General features: G+C 42.4%; 1 protein-coding gene across 1 annotated transcript in view; it reads right to left on the reverse strand.

The window, feature by feature from the left end:
* Nucleotides 1-107: 107 nt before the first annotated feature.
* UMAD1 (UBAP1-MVB12-associated (UMA) domain containing 1) overlaps nucleotides 108-17,051 on the reverse strand; it is a 52,448-nt gene continuing 35,504 nt past the window's right edge. The window contains exons 4-5 of the mRNA XM_044429043.1: nucleotides 2,981-3,192; nucleotides 108-2,689 (exon numbers count right to left, since the gene is read on the reverse strand). Coding sequence (XP_044284978.1) covers nucleotides 2,641-2,689; nucleotides 2,981-3,192 — 261 coding nt within the window. The 3' untranslated portion in view covers nucleotides 108-2,640. The remainder of the gene's footprint in view (nucleotides 2,690-2,980; nucleotides 3,193-17,051) is intronic.

A 17,051-nucleotide genomic window follows, 5' to 3' on the forward strand; every position in this document is an offset into this window, starting at 1 on the left:
CATGAACTGCTTCTGAGCTTCCCACAGGTGGGAACAAGCTTTTGATATATGAGATAAGCTTTTGGTATAATCCACCATGGCTCCATATTCAGTTATTCACAGATTACTCTACATATCTTTTTACATTTTTTTTTATTCTAGGTACGTATTGCCCAGCAGGCAGATGCTGTTACAGTGATTTACAGTAACAAACTCATAACAGCCAAGACAGTAAGTGCAATGAAAATAATAAAAAGAAGCATGCTATTTATTAAACAACCAGTAGCAATACTGACAATCAGAAAAAACATTGTATTTTATTAGCACTTACATTAACACTTTACTTTTTCCCCCAAAATATGTTCCCAAGGCAGTGTAGAAGAAGCAACACAATAAAAAATTCTTTTCACTTTAAGATCAACTGAGCACCTTTGTTGTGCCAATTTGTGTCTATAAGAATGACATCAAATACATATATTGCAAAACCTATTGATAAGTATCATGGAAAGTATAATAGAAACTCATACTAACAAAAAGATAGGGGGCAGAGAAGACATAGCTAGTCTATTTAACATGCATGTAACTTGAAATGTTATCAGATATAGACAGATGTGCTAGGAAGTAATTTTTAGGCAGCAGAATGGCAAATATTTATGAGAGTTAAGCTAACAATAGTGGCTACGTCACTCTTCAAACATGACAAAATATAATGCCTAATTTAAAGCCATTATAGGCATTATAAAGGCTAATTTAAAGGCATAAATGCCTAATATGCCTAATTTCAACTAACTGAAAGTTAGCAGAGTCAGCATACAGCACATGACTTGGGATTAAGCTTTGATGGACATAAAATAGATATACATTGTAACTACTCTACTGAATTTTTTTATTTCCTTCCTCTAGGTATAGAAGGTATCTTTGAATATAATCAGAGTGGTGTTGCTATATATGCAAATATCAAATTTAGTACAAATCTGATGATCCAAGAGATTATATAAATTATTCAATGAAAAGTAACTCTTCTTTATTAGTTTTACTTAAAAAAACACTCTAGTATATCATGTATGATTTAATTAAACACAGTCAGTACATATACAACATGCAAGGACTTTATCTTACAGGTGCCAAAGGGATAGGACATTTAACCATAATTTTTATATAAAAAACATATGGCACACCTAGATCTGCCACTGAATAGCTTATAGAATGAGCAGCTTTTCAAACATGGCACGGAGCATGCATACATAAGCAATTTATCTAAGTTCATAATCCTACGCATATTTATACAGGAAAAAAGGCATGTAACTACCAGCATGCCCCAGCCAACTATGATGGCTGGGGCATGCCGGGAACTGTAGGACTCTTTTCTGCCTAAACATACATAGAACTGAATCTTAAGTAAACAGATTTGTTACCACAGCACATTAAAGTAATCTGAAAAATCTGAATTTATGCTCTTAAATAACCATGTTGCACATTTGCTCTGAAAGACCTATCTCTGGAACAGTATAAATGATATATCCTTCTCACTGACTCCAAATGAATATAAATAAATTTCCAGCATAATGAAGAGTATTTCAAATACAGTTGAACCTTGACTTTCTCAGGTTTAACTATTATGGATTTATTTGCAAGTTTGCCATCAATAATTAAATTGGAATTGTTCTGGAGTTTTAAGGGTTACTGAGGAGAATCACAGATGATGTGCATAGACTAGAAAATGTAACAAAAACTGTAGACTACAGACTTTGTTTGGAGATGCCATGCTCTTTTCTCAGTACTAGCCAGCCTCACTCATGTGTTTTATCTCATAGTGTGTGGTGTAATTTGTGTTTCTCGCAAGTTGAAGTGGCTATTAGCCTATCCTCACATAGACATATGTTGAGTGGTATTTTAAAAATTAAAAATGTTTTTCAATTAACTGGTAAGTGTACATATCAACACTGTAAGCTAACAGAGGGAGGGAGAGACAATACAGTACATGTATGGTCAACAGTATTAAGAGGGGGGCAACAGTAATAAGGTTTGGGGGCAGGCTAGAGATATTTGCAGTTTTTCCACTTTTGTGTGGGTCCTACCCTCTAACCCTCATAAATGTGGAGGTTTGACTATTTATCAAAATAGTGAGCAAAAGGAAGTTTAACTAGGATTTATTTAGAATAAAGACATATGAAATCACAATATGGATACAATGCTATTTTATTTAGACATGAAACTATTTCCTCTTTTCCAAAAAAAATAAATCTGATCAATTATTTATCCTTACTCATACATATTGAAAAATGAACAGTTATAAACTAGTAAGAAAATATAAATGCACACACAACCAGGTTTCAATCTTTCTCTTGTGGATACAGAAGTTTGCAATGGAAAAACTGATCAACATATAAACCAGGAACACATGTGGAGCCTGCATTAAATGGAAAATGAAAAACTGCTGAATCCCCAGGAAATACTGTGTGAAACCCCCAAAGGAGGGAGAAATCCACAGTGTGAAAGTGTAAAGTGGCTACTTCAATGTGTATATATTACTAAACATTTCTCAAAGTTGTACTTAATGTTACATAAATTAACCCAAATTCTGTTCTGACAAAATTAACCAATTTCACAATGTGCATACTTACTACTTCTACAGTCAAAGTGCAAGTGAGATGAATGCAATCAACAAACTGCTTGCCTTTTAAAGGCTACTCCGGAACAGCTGCACAGCCTATTTAAAATTAAAAGAAAACTCTGCTAGACTGTGTTTAAAGAGGTCATATTATAGCCTGTTTACTGTAACTGAGTTGCCAGCTTTGGCTTGGGTACTTCAAAACATTGTGGATCACAGAAGATGGAGAGTGTTAATGTTTACCAGACAGCATTCAGATTATGTGTAACAAAGAAAGAGCATTTCATTAACACACATCTGCATATATGACTTCAAGTGATCATATTTAAACTTAAGTTGGTCAAGAACTAAGACTCACATAACACTGAATTTTCTAGTGTAAAATCATACCAAAACCTTGTTAGATTGTCAGTGACATCACAGGAAAGCAACTGTCTGGGCAAGTCATTACAGGTATCTTGTACTGCCAACACATGAGGTGCAAGAGTGAAAGGTACATCACTGAGAAGTTCCACCATAGAAGTGCTTTCAATATGTTGATTTTTCTCCTTCCCCACCTCAGTGACCGTCTCAGTCAACTGTAATCTGTTGTCTGAATTTGTCTAAGAAAACAAAAGAGGAAAAAACAGTATGCACTAAATATTTGTTCACTGTGGCTTTTTCATGCAATACAATAGTTGTCATTAGTTAGAATAAAATTGAAATTTTTGATACATGCCATGAGAGGTCTCATAAAGAGCTATGCTCAACTAGTAACAGCAGATGCTTCTTAGCAGGAAAGCTCTGTACATTTTGGGAATGTCGAGTAAGTGCATTTGAAAGGAAATATTTGTGGGTGAGGATGGGGTAAACACATGCTTTTTCAGCTATGTGACTAGTAGCATAGGGGGCCAGGGCACACGATCAGTAAGCCATGGTAGCTTATTTCAATTTGTGGTTCATGCTTGCAATAAGGCATGGATCATTTGATGGTTGTTTTCCTAACAGGTAAGCTGTGCCACGCAGGTTCAAACAATACAACAAGCCACAACTGGGTAAGTAATTGAGGAAATGGTGGTCAACATACACCAGGAATTTAAACATGCCCCTGAGACTTACCTTAATTGTTTGATTAATTAGGTTTTTAGCCCAACCCATTAGCCACATGGCTTCCTGGGCAGGTTACAGACAGACATATACATTCAATAAAATCATATAAAAACCATATAAGACATTAAAAACACAATATTAAACTCTTAATCATATAACAATAAAAGCACACCTATGTCACATTTTAACAGAACCTGTGATTACATAAAAGACAGAACCACATTTTATATTAAAATGTAACCACTATTAAAACTAATCTAACAATTAAAATACTGGCAAAATAAAAAGTTCTTTGCCTGGCACCATAAAAGAGGGTGCCAGGTGAAACTCTTTAGGGGGCCCATTCCAAAGTTGGGATGCCACTCCCAAGGAGGCCCATCTTCTTGTAGCCACCCCCCTTATTTTCTGAGAAGGGGGCTCAGAAGATGATCTAATGGGAATATGGGAAGAGGTGCTCCTTTAGATACCCTGGCCCCAATCCACATAAAGTGCATTGCAATAATCCAGGCAAGAGGTTACTAGTGTGTGAATAACTGTTGCCAAGTTCTGCCTGTCCAGATAGGGCTGCAGCCTAAACTGATAGAAGATTTGCTTCTGGCCAGCAAATCCACCTGGAATTCCAGATAATTCTGTGATAAGAGCATCCCCAAGCCATGAACTCTGCCCTTTTGGGGAAGTGTGACTCCATTCAGGACAGGGAAGATGTCACCCATATGAACAGATGGTCTCCCCACCAACAGTATCTCCATGTTGTCTAGATTAACTTTCAGTTTATTGGCCCACATCCAATCCATTATCAAGGCCAGACCACAATTCATAACATCTACTACCACACCTGCGTTAGATGAAAAAGCAAGGTAGAGCTGAGTGTCATCAGGGTACTGATGACATCTCAGTCCATACAGTCTGATGCCCTCTCCCAGTGGTCTCATGTAGATACTGAACAGCATGGAGGATAAGATAGAGCCCTGTGGGACTTCATGGCATAAATGCCTTGGTGCAGAGCAATAATCCCCCAGCACCACCTTCTGGACATGGCTGGTCAAGTAGGAGTGAAACCACTGCAGAGCAGTGCTGCTTATTTCCAACTCTACCAACTTGCTCAGAAGGATACCATGGTTGATGGTACTGAAAGCCACTGAGAGGTTCAGGAGAACCAACACAGTGAAACTCCCCCATCTTTCTCCCAGCAAAGGTCATCCCACAGTGCAACCAAGGCAGTTTCCATTCTGAATCCAGGTCTGAATCCCAATTGAAATGGATCAAGATGGTCCATTTCATCCAAGAAAGCTTGGTGTTGGCCAGCCACCACCTGCTCTAACACCTTGCCCAAGAAAAGGATATTAGTGACTGGTCTGTAGTTGTTAAAATCCCCTGGGTCCAAGTTGGTCTTCTTCAGGAGTAGTCTAATTAAAGAGGACCATTCCTTCTCCTAATGGGGTGTTCACAGCTTCCTGGCCCCAGGGACATCCCTCCCCTTGCTTTGTGTGACTAGCCAAGATTGGCAAGGGCTTAGCATACAGATAGTAGGCTGGGCCAATCCAAGCACTTTGTCCACATCCTTACGCCTCAACAACTGAAACTCATCCAATAAACCTAGACCTGATGTTGCACTGAATGTTTCAGCCAAAGGAAGTGTATTAACCATGGAGTCCAACTCACAACAAATTCCAAGCAAGTTTAACCTCAAAGTGCTGTGCAAATTCCTTACAGTGGGCCACCAAAGGCTACACTGTTTGTTTGTTTTTTTCACCTGGACAGTTTGTAAAAGACTCTGAACAGCCCTGCTGGACAGCACTGAGAGGATGCAATAGAAGCAGAAAAGTAAGATCTCTTTGCTGCCTTTACCACCATGGCATAATGAGCTCTAATAGATAATGAACTCTAAGCTGTTTCAGTTGGATTCATCACTAGTTTTCCTCCATCTGCACTCTAGCTGTCTTCCCACCTGTTTCATTGACCTCAGTTCTGGCGTATACCAAGAAGCCATCCAGGCTCCACATAGGGGAAGAGGGTGCTTTGGGGCAATTGTGACAAACATCTGGATCATCTCCATATTCCACAGAGTGACCTGAGCTTCAACAGAGGCACGAGCCATATCAGGCAGAAACAGCCCTAGGACCCTTTGGAAGCTATCCAGATCCATCAGTCTGCAGGGACAGACCATTTTAATGCTTCCCAACCTTGCAGAGGGGAAAGGGGACAAAAAGCCTAAACCTCAAAAGGAAATTATCTGACCATGACAAAGGGGTTAATGTTAGCCCCTCCACTCTCAGATCACCATCTCCTTGTCCAGTTGAGAAGAGTAGGTCTAGACCTTTTATGTGTGATGGCCTGGTGACATGCTGAGGCAGTCCCTTGGTTGTCATGGAGGCCATGAAGTCCTGAGCCATCCCTGATAAAGTGGTCTCAGCAAGAAAGTTGAGTTCCCCAAAATTCCTTGAGTGAACAAGGAGCCTTGAGAGGGGGATAAAATTCCTACAGACCACAGACACCCCCCCCCCCCAGCCCCGGCCTCCAGGCAATGTTCATGCTGGGCAGAGTACCCAGGGTGGGAGCACAACTGTGAGAGAGCTACTCCTCAGTCTACTGTACCCAGGTCTTTGTAGTGTAAGCCAGGTTGCGCAAACCAAGTCAGTATCTACACAAGTACTACTGTTAATAAACATGTCTCTTTAAAAAACCATCTGCAGGAAACCATCGTTTTAGCAGATAGTGATCTAAAGAGATAAGAAATATCTTACAGTTCTGCTATCCATTTACATGACTCACACCTGTGACAGCAAATCTTAAAGCAGATTACATGAGTCATTCCATACAAGCAATTTATTCTGCTATAAATGTGCTTTTGTTCCTCTTTTGCTGTACAAAGCCTATGCATCTTTGCTAAAGATGGTTTCAGTCATGCAGGAAAAGCAGCAATATTTTTTAGCTAGAAAATCTGATACTTTCCCCAGACAATGCATTCATTCAGGGCAGGCCCTAACATTAGCCAAGCTAAGAAAGCCTAAAGGAGGGGAGGTCTTTATATTTTATTTCTGTGCTCTTCCTAGAACAGTAAGACCAGAAATGTCTGTGTTGGTGTCTCGGTTGGTCTTCTCCCCCTCTTTCTGAACAGATCACAACAAGGACATTCTAGCTAAACATGTTTTTTTCTTATTAAACTTGTATACTGCTCTATTAGTCTCACAGAACTCTCTAAGCAGTTTACAATACAGGACAGGACTCTCCCGGTAGTTCATTATGTTGAAGCTGACCAACCAAGCTGGCTTTGTGATATAAAAGAGCACTGCAGAAGTCAATAACAAAGGAAACAAGCAAAGCTGGAATACCAGCCATTAGGGAGATGCGGCTTAATGATACATAGTTGATTCCAATCTGAACGCCTCTTCCCTGTACCAAATCAAACAGAGCTGGCTCCACCTTCAAATCAGATCCAGATGCTTATGTGTCAGTTGCTTGGAACATCTGATGTTTTTCAATTTGATCACCCTCTTAACTTGGTGCCACATGATCAGATGGATCTTGAGTCCATCCCCTTCCGTATCAGCTAGCTCACTAGATGTTCTGAAAAAATTTGAAACTGTTTGAATTTCAGCAACATTTTGGCTTGGTTCTGCTTCCATTGGCCTTGGCATTTCACCTGAAAATTCCAGCCCCTCCTCTACCTCTAAGTAAGATTCCAATTCAACAACTTTTGCAGGCTGTAATTAGTGTTGTGATGAAATTCTGCAGAATCTGTCCCTCTAGTATTTGTGGACCTCCTTTCATGCTCAGCCCAGTCTTGGAAAGTGAGCCAAGCCAAGATGAAGTCCACGAACATCCACAGAATAAAGGGTGTGCAACCAACAACCTCCTTCTACATCACATGCAAGAGCACAAAGGCTGCTGCATGTATAGGAGTCATGGGCAGCTCAATTCTGGGAGAGTGCCAGGTGAACACTGGGCATACTCAGCAGAATCTCAGACTCAGGTTGTGACAAAGCAGGATGGAGTCCAGGGAGCTGAGCCCAGAGATTGCACTGAATTCCCACCCGAAGACAGATTCCACTAGATCTCTAGCTGTATGTAATACAGAAGAAGTAGGCCCAGTACCCAGTTGGATCAGATCAAGAGTCCATCTAGTCTAACACCTCCCCCTTTTACAGAACTTACATAGCATTGTTTAACTGAATAGACATTAAAATAAATGACTGAAGAAATCTCTAGAGCCTTGTTTTATTTGCTGACCCAGACCCTGAGAAACATTTGTTTGCTGTTTCGTTGTAGCACAAATCTAGGATTTCAAGTAATGGTCTTTATTAATAGTATATGAAGAGGAAAGATGTTCTGAATTAGCTACACTTTCTTTTAAAAAGCTGAAAAAATACAGGTAACTTCATATATTTCTCTAGCACCTCATGCACTCCTCAGTCTTACAAGTGAAAGTAATGCAGTTACTTGGACAAAAATTTCATGGCAGCAACACAGCAGCAATGTAAGGAGTAATGAATGATTTACAAAAATGTTCTGAATCTTCAGTGAACAAAAGAAAGGTTAAACGTTAGTTTAACTGTTAACACCCTAGTCACCACATTTTGTGATATACTGCTTCATTAAGTGTTGCTTTTATGTAAATATACTTTCATACCAGAACTATAGTTACATGGTGGAAAATGTTGGTCCTTGTGCCAAGATCCTGTGTGCTACGACTTAGAGCATTTGGGAGGTTCCTGTGGCTAAATAAAGATTAACATTTCACCATCAAGAGCAGTGTTTGTATATAAAGCACCTAACATCATAGTGGGATTTTTTTTTTTTTTGTCTTTGTAGAAATAGAACTCACTTAAAAATGCAGGAAATGCACATACCTGCTTAAGAAAAACATCTGCTTCCATACGTATTTTCTCAACCTCCTAGATTTTTTTTGGAAAGTCTTGTTCTAAGCAATATGTCATGTGCCTGAGCAGGAACTTTTTGGTGGCAATGCCATATGTGTCTATTCCAATCACAAAGCCTTCATTTCATACTGTTTATGGGGTAGTGTGTAAGCATCTTAATGTGTTGGTTTTTATCCATTTTCAGTGTTTTACAGTCATTTTATTCTGTTTTGTCACACTTACATGCACATCCTATTACCATTAACTTTCATTTGGAGGGTTACTAGCCATATACTAGTTGTGAGAGAATTGATTATTCCAGGCACCACTGTAGTTTGTGTCTACTGACAGTGAATGAAAAAGTCATGATTGTCATCTTAAGCAATCCTGAATTGTCAGCATGCATTTTCCCAATATAATTCTATATCTACAATTAAATCAAATCACTATCTTCATACCAGTTTGTTAAATTTGCATATCTCCAAAAGAACTTCAGCATTGTTTCATTAAAGCTCGGGAGGAAACCAGTGCGCCGGACGGCCCCACCTCCATCCGCGCCGCCCGGGGCCCGCATTGCCCGGACCTCGCTGCTGCTCCACCGCCTGCTGCTGCCGCTGCCCCACCACAGAGGCCAGGACCACCGGCCCAGGACCCTGCTCCGGTCTGCTTCCCCCGGCATGTGTGAGAGACACGCCGGGACGGGGTGGGGCATGGGGAGGGGCCCTGTGGGCCACAAAGTGCCGGTGGCAACCAGGCCAGCCCCCGGGAGGAAACCAGCACGCCGGACGGCCCCACCTCCATCCGCGCCGCCTGGAGCCCGCATCACCCGAACCTCGCCATTGCTCTGCCGCCCGCTGCTGCCGCTGCCCCGCCAGAGGCCAGGACCACCAGCCCAGGACACTGCTCCGGCCTGCTTCCCCCGGCACGTGCGAGGCACGCACCGGGACGGGCTGGGGCACGGGGAGGGGCCCTGCAGGCCACAAAGTGCCGGTAGTGACCGGGCCCGGCGGCCGAAGGGCAACAGCCTAAGGGTGGTTGTCGTTTGGGGGCCGAGCGGGGGACTAGGCTGGCCAGGGGCTTTGGCCGTGGTTTGGTTTTATCTGTGGGCTAGCGGCGGATTATGGTGGATTACAGTAGGATGTTTTTAATGATTTTAATTGATGGTTTTAGATTGCTTTTAATTGGTGCATCTCGTGCTTTACTATGATGTCGCCTGGGGAGCATGGGGGCGCCGCCATAGGGGTGGTGATGGGCAATGGACGTTATGGCACTGGGGGGGTCTAATGGGTCAGCATAGAAGAAAGAGAGACAGATGGTTAACACCTGTCCCTCTTTCTGGTTATTCCCCCAGCTGGTGGGTTCCAGGTAGACTTGTCAACTGCCCTCCGGGCCTGTCAGTGCTGCTGCTTAATGCCAGGTCGGTCCAAAATAAGGCAACACTCCATGATTTGATGGATGGATTTGATCATGGATGAGAGGGCCTACCTGGCTTGCATCACAGAGACCTGGGCGGGTGGGGGGGGGTGTTTCCCTCTCACAATTGTGCCTGCCCGGGTACATGGTCCAGCACCGACCACACCGGGAGGGGGGTCGCTCTGGTTTATCGAGTTTCTATTTCCCTTATGGGGCTTCCTGTCCTCTCGAGGCCGGGGCTGGAGTGCCTCCACTTGGTGTTGGGCCACTGAGACAGATTAGGGATTCTGTTGGGGTACCGTGCACCCTTCTGCCCAACAGACTCCCTGCCTGAGCTGACGGAGATCATCTCGGACCTGGTGTTGAAGACTCCCAGGATGTTGGTCCTGGGGGACTTCAATCTCCATGCCGAGATGGTTCTAACCGGGGTGGCTCAGGCCTTCGTGGCCCCCATGCTGGCCATGGGGCTGTCTCAACATGTCATTGGCCTGACCCATGAATGTGGACACACTCTGGACCTGGTTTTCTCAACGGGGCAGGAAGAGGGTGATCTGAGGGTGAGGAATTTAAGTTTGACGCCCTTGTCATGGTCAGATCACTTCCTCATAAGGTTTGAGCTCGAGAGCGGTCTTTCCCTCTGTAAGGGTCCGCCCCCGGAGCTGGATGGATCCTGATGGATTCCTGGAAGCTCTGCGGGATTTTCCGGTTGACAAGGCTGGTGATCCTGTCAATGCCCTGGTTGAACTGTGGAATGAGGAGATGACCAGGGCTATTGACACGATCGCTCCCAAGCGTCCTCTCCCAGCTGGCAGAGCCCGTTCATCTCCTTGGTATACACCTGAATTACAGGCAATAAAGCAGGTTGGGAGACGTCTAGAGTGTAGGTGGAGGAGATCACGGGGTGATTCTGACCGAACACACTTAAGAGCCCACTATCGGGCCTATGCTGTGGCGGTGAGGATGGCAAAGAAGAAATTCTTCTCCGTTTCCATTGCCTCCTCACAATGCTGCCCGGCGGAGCTCTTTCGGGTGGTGCAGGGGCTGGTACATTCGGGTCCAAAGAAAGATCTTGTGCCACCCTCGAAGGCCCACTGTGACAACTATGCCAAGCATTTCAGGGGAAAAATCTCTCAGATTCGCCACGAGTTTGACTCTACTATTGAATCAGATTCTACTGGGGAGATGCCGTCGAGTCCACAATTAATGGATGAATTTCAGTTATTGCGGCCTGATGATGTGGACAAGGTGCTTGGACAAGTACGCCCTACCACTTGCTTACTAGACCCATGCCCATCTTGGCTACTCAAGAAAGCCAAGGATGGGATTGGGACCTGGATCCTGGAGGTGGTCAACACCTCTTTAAGAGACGGCTGGGTACCTGCCCCTTTAAAGGAGGCGGTAGTCCGGCCAGTCCTAAAGAAGGCATCCCTGGATCCCAAGGTGGCCGCCAACTGGGCAAGGTGCTAGAGTGGGTGGTGGCGGGAAAACTCCAAGCACTCTTGGATGACACTGATTATCTGGACCCATTTCAGTCTGGCTTCAGACCCGGGTATGGCACTGAATCTGCCTTGGTCGCCCTGTATGATGACCTGTGCAGGGAGAGAGACAGGAGGAGTGCGTCCCTGTTAGTCCTCCTGGACCTCTCAGCAGCTTTAGATACCATCGACCATGCTATCCTTCTGATTAGGCTAGCGGGATTGGGAGTTGGAGGCACCGCATGGCGGTGGTTCCGCTCCTATCACAATGGCTGATTTCAGAAGGTGGTGTTGGGGGACTATGGCTCTGTGCCATGGCAGTTATGCCATGGCATTCCGCAGGGGTCCATTTTGTCCCCTTTGATATTTAACATCTACATGAAACCGCTGGGAGAGGTCATCAGGAGGTGTGGGCTGCGAAATCATCAGTACGCTGATGATACCCAGCTCTACACCTCATTTTCCACCAATCCAGGTGAGGCAGTGGCTGTACTGAACCGGTGCCTGGCCAAGGTAATGGGCTGGATGAGGGCCAATAAACTGAAGCTCAATCCAGACAAGATAGAGGTCCTGTTGGTGGGTGGCTCAGGCCTCAGGATGGGGGACTTGGGCCTTGTCCTAAATGGGGTTGCACTCCCTCTGAGGGACAGGGTTCATAGCTTAGGAGTGCTCCGCAACCCTGAGCTGTCTCTAGAAGCTCAGGTGACAGCGGTGGCGAGGAGTGCCTTCCTTCAGCTTCGGCTGATCCATCAGCTGCGTCCCTTCCTGGAGAACGAATGCCTGGCAATAGTGACACACGCGTTGGTGACTTCCCGATTAGATTTCTGTAATGTGCTCTACGTGGGGCTACCCTTGAAGATGGTCCGGATACTTCAGTTGGTGCAGAATAGAGCTGCCAGGTTGCTGACGGGGACTGGATGTTGTTCTCATATAACCCCAGTTCTCCATCAGCTCCACTGGCTCCCGATTGAAGTCCGGGCCCAATTCAAGGTGTTGGTTATCACCTATAAAGCCCTAAACGGCTTGGGACCTGGATATCTAAAGGAACGCTTGCGTCCATATATGCTCTCCCGCCCCTTGAGATCAGCAACAGATGCCCTTCTCCCTCTGGAGAGGGAGAAGGGCAGGAACCCTCTGTGAACGCTATTAGGAAGGTGAGTACCCAGAGGAGGGCTTTCTCTGCGGTGGCGCCCCATCTATGGAATGCACTCCCCAGAGAGGTCCGCCTGGCGCCGTCGTTATTTGTTTTTCGGTGCCAGGCTAAGACCTTTTTATTTAAAACTTATTTTAATTGTTAAATTATTTGTATTTATAGGATTTTAAATTTTTAGCCGAGATGCACCGGGGGTTTTTAAATAATTTTTTACTGTTATATTGTTATTATTTATGTATTTATGTATTTTGTTTCTGTTGTGAGCCGCCCCGAGGCTTCGTTGCGATGGGGGGGGGGCATAAAAATGTTTTAAATAAATAAATAAAGCAGAAAATGCAATCTGATGCCTGCACCGTTTTAAACTGCAAATCCCATCATAGTGTTTGGGGCTTATGGGTGTTGTAGTCTAAAACACCAGGTGACACCAGATAGCCTAGTGAATAAAAGCATTTAATGAGCACTCAATTATTACATTATGGACTTCTCAGAAAGTATCTTAAGTTACAATTCTGTAGCTACATTCACAAGAGTAAGTCCTAATCACTTCAGTGGAACTTGCTGTTGAATAAACACTAATAGGGTCACACCGTTAATTATATAGGTTGGCAATGTAGCATCTCAAAAGCTATTCCTCTAGGAAAAAAGAATAAGCAACAATAACATCTGTCTTGATGTAACTTGTTTTGAAATAATTTGTATATAAAACTCCAAAGAAATAAGTAAATTCTGAAGTATATTCATATATGCACGTTTAAATATGATGTAAACTGCATTAAATGTCAGAGACATAACCCTAAAATCCCCATAAACTTAACTTGTATATAGCTTCCTATTACCATTACTGCATTTTAAAGTGACTCCCTCTTCCCTATTTCAATTTGCTGCTTCTTACTTTTAATCAGTTCTTTTAATCTGCTCTATTTTTACCATCTTTTATCATTCTGTTAAGGAAACACAATTTGTCTGCTTTTAAGGTTTATGCTTCTCTTTATTCTCTCTGCTGCAGCATGTGGAATTTCTTTGTTGCAATTCAAGAAAAAGTTAGGGCTACAGCAACAACACAGTTGCATGTACTTCCTTCTTCCCTAGTAAAATGGCAGTTTGCAAAACCAGCAGAAAATGAAGCTCATTGGAAAATAAGGGTAGAAAAAAGAGGGCCATTATAGCCACTGGCTCATTCCCATATTCTCAAAATATCAGATGGCTCTCATTAACTCTTTCCGGCTCAATCCATGCAGACCTTGAACAAGTTAGGAAAAAAGCATACTGTTTTTCCACATCCTTTAATAAGTACAATATGAACTTTAGTGTGCATCCCAAGTAACCACCAAATATATGTTCTCTCCATATTAATTTTTTTCCCATGAGAATGACTTGCAGACACAATGCCATGGAAGAAAAGTATAAAGTAGGAAAGTGGCTCTTGCATATAGGTAAAACAAATTTCAGAGGGTATGCTAAATATCTGAATATTTAACATGGTCTCAAAATTCTGATTTCTGCTGGTTCAATTTTATATTGATATTTATATAGTCTCAACAGATACAAAACCTCAGTTAAGGATGGTTTAAGGATCCTTTATAAAAAGAATGCATTTATAGCAAGCTCCTTTGACATAAGTAAATAAAAGGATCCAGATATACAATTTCATTATAGTTTCACATATAACATTCAAGATGTGTTAGAATGCAATGTACTATTTAGCTTACAATATAGCAAACTGTTTCAAATACTTAAGCTTCACAGGTGTTGGCAAGACTACAAAATCTTGTAAAATTAGAACCAAAGGAAATCTTTAGCTCATGTTAATACAGGCTGCACAATCAAATAACCCATGGTTGTTTCTGAGGGCACAGGAGAGAGCATGCTAGTTTCTGCCCATTCACTAGCTTCTAGTTTCATTTTACAACACAGGATGCAAGCACCCCAAAACTATTAATTGTTTAGGGATTAAACAACCTAGAGTTGGTCCATGGTTTGTTGTGCACTGTGCCAATTTTTGGGTTAAACAACCAAGGATTAACTGGGTGATTGGTCTATGTTGCACATAATGCTAGCCCATGGCATAGGTGGTTGAATTCTGAGCTGCTGCAATGGGTGATTGTAACTGCTGTAACTATCCATAGTTTGTTAACCACAAGCAACGTGAAAAGGGAACCCATGTAATAGGCAAGAGTGGTACAAAAACAAAAAAAAAAGTCCAGTCACTCAACATGGCAGGCATAACATATGAAAGAGAGGGAGGGAATGGGCCAAGGAGGAAAATAAACCATAGTTTGTTTAGTCATCTGCCAGATAAACCATAACTAGGGCAACAAACCATAGATTAATGCATCCTATTTAAACTTTTCAAAGTCCAACCGAAATAGAACTTTGGATCTTGGCAAAATGCTTGTTACTGGGGTTCTGAATCCCTATGCGTTGACATCTCTGCAGAACACTTTTGCATACAATAAGTTATATACCAGGAATCCAAGCCAAGAAAAAAATCAACAAGATCTAGGAGACATCACCTACACACTCAAACAAAGCTAGCAAAAAAGAGAAAAAAAGCAAGGTTCTTGATCACATCAAGTTAGGTGAACCTTTTGCTCTTAATGGTAGCAATTAACTATCCTTTCCCCCACCTCTCTTTGGACAAACAACATTGGTGGCAAGAGCAAAGGCAGTATCCGTCAACCTCAAGATGTTATGCCAAATCTAACAGCACTAAGTATGGAAGCACTGGACAATGTAACAGCACTTTATCAACGTTGTTAACTTGCCAGCTTATTCTAACATGCATATCACAACAAAAAAGTATTGCACAAAGTCAGGGTTATAAAAGTGGCATTTGCTTCCCTGCTTATATCTCAACCTCTTTATTTACAAGTCTGGAGAATGTGATACTCTACATTAGGCATGCTGATTTTCTTTTTTATTTATCCAGCTTGTACTGCTGCTGAAATGTAGAGCATTCAAAACATATTCTTTTGATGTTTCCTATATAAAATGCTGCCAAGTGCTTCACCACAATTTCCAACAACAGAGGAATGTTAATTTAAATAATTTAGAATAGTGCCTAAAACCTTTACAGTAGAAATTCAGAAACAATAAGCTTCATTTACAGGTGGTAGTAAACATTCATCCACATAAACAGACTCTTTTCTTCTTTGGCAATGATCTCAGCATCCCAGATATAAATACTGTATTTTTAGAATTCAAAGAGACAAGCAAGGATACAGAAACCTACAGTGAGAAGCTTGTGGGTGCAGACAGAACAACAGTGGCAAATATTAACCATAAGGAGACATCAACTGAGACTACATTATTTATTAGGCTTTCAAAAGTAATACTGTTTGGAGGTTCATAGTGTTACCTATTACATTTAGAAAAGCCACACAGGGCAGCCATCACAACCAAGTAGTCACAGCACTGAGTTTAGATGAGGAAAACTTAAGTACTAATTCTTTCCTATAACTGAAGCTGAGTAAGGGCTAGGGCATAGTGGGGTAGTGGATGGATGTACTAAACTGGAGTAGGTGTTGCTCTAACTGAAGAGTCCTGAAATCAGTTTGCAGGAGCAAACTGAAATTAGGGCATGAGCTGAAATGTAGCAGTCAGGATGCGTTATTGTGTTTATCAAAAAAGGCACCCTTGCTAGTAATCTATACTTAATCAATCCAGAGGTCTCAAAGTCTCTGTCATTCACAGGGGCTGATACCTCACTGTTCTTCAAGAGAGTACAATGTCCTAACGATCCCAAATATTTGTATTTTTTTTAAACAAGTAGCTTGGTCTCAGTCTCAAAATATTAGGGTCCTGATTCTCTAACACACTCTAACATGTTTTGCACTATGTGACAACCCATCATGGTTAATTAGACATGGTGGACTGCTGTATCATACAAATCTAGCATGCTTTCCACAGGGTGGGTTGTTTTTTAAAACAATTCACCTGTGAAACCCACCGGTTATTCTAGAAGGTGTTTTACTCTTGATGGTTTGTTATATCATCCAGTCAGGGGATTGATGCTATTGTGGATAAAAAACAGTGAGAGAGATGCTTAGCAGAAATGGCAAAAAATCCCTCTCTTTGCATTCTTGGTTATATCACTCCTATTATGTGCAGGAATATATCTACACTTGTCTGAAACAACATTGCCTAACCAATGTTACGGGAAGTGCATGCATATATTTCCCTGTTAAAAGAAAATAAAAGTTCAAATTTGCCAAGTAGGTTCAGTGCTCATGAAAAGGGAGTGGGATATAGAGTTCACCTTTCTGGAGTACCTTGAGGCTCAGGGAGTACAGAAAAGATGGAGTATGCTGAGAACTTAGAAAATGAGGGGATCACACTGGTAAGAGATACGTTTGCTGTCCCTTTGAGGGCAAACCCTGCTTCACAGGTTTGCTTTTCAACCGACAGCTGTCAAGTGTGTCCAAAGCACCCTATATGCAGCCTCACTTGATGAATGGTTGTGTGTGTTACCT

The sequence above is a fragment of the Varanus komodoensis genome, unplaced genomic scaffold (assembly GCF_004798865.1).
Source record: "Varanus komodoensis strain SLA01 unplaced genomic scaffold, ASM479886v1 scaffold2, whole genome shotgun sequence".
Classification (NCBI taxonomy): Eukaryota; Metazoa; Chordata; class Lepidosauria; order Squamata; family Varanidae; genus Varanus; species Varanus komodoensis.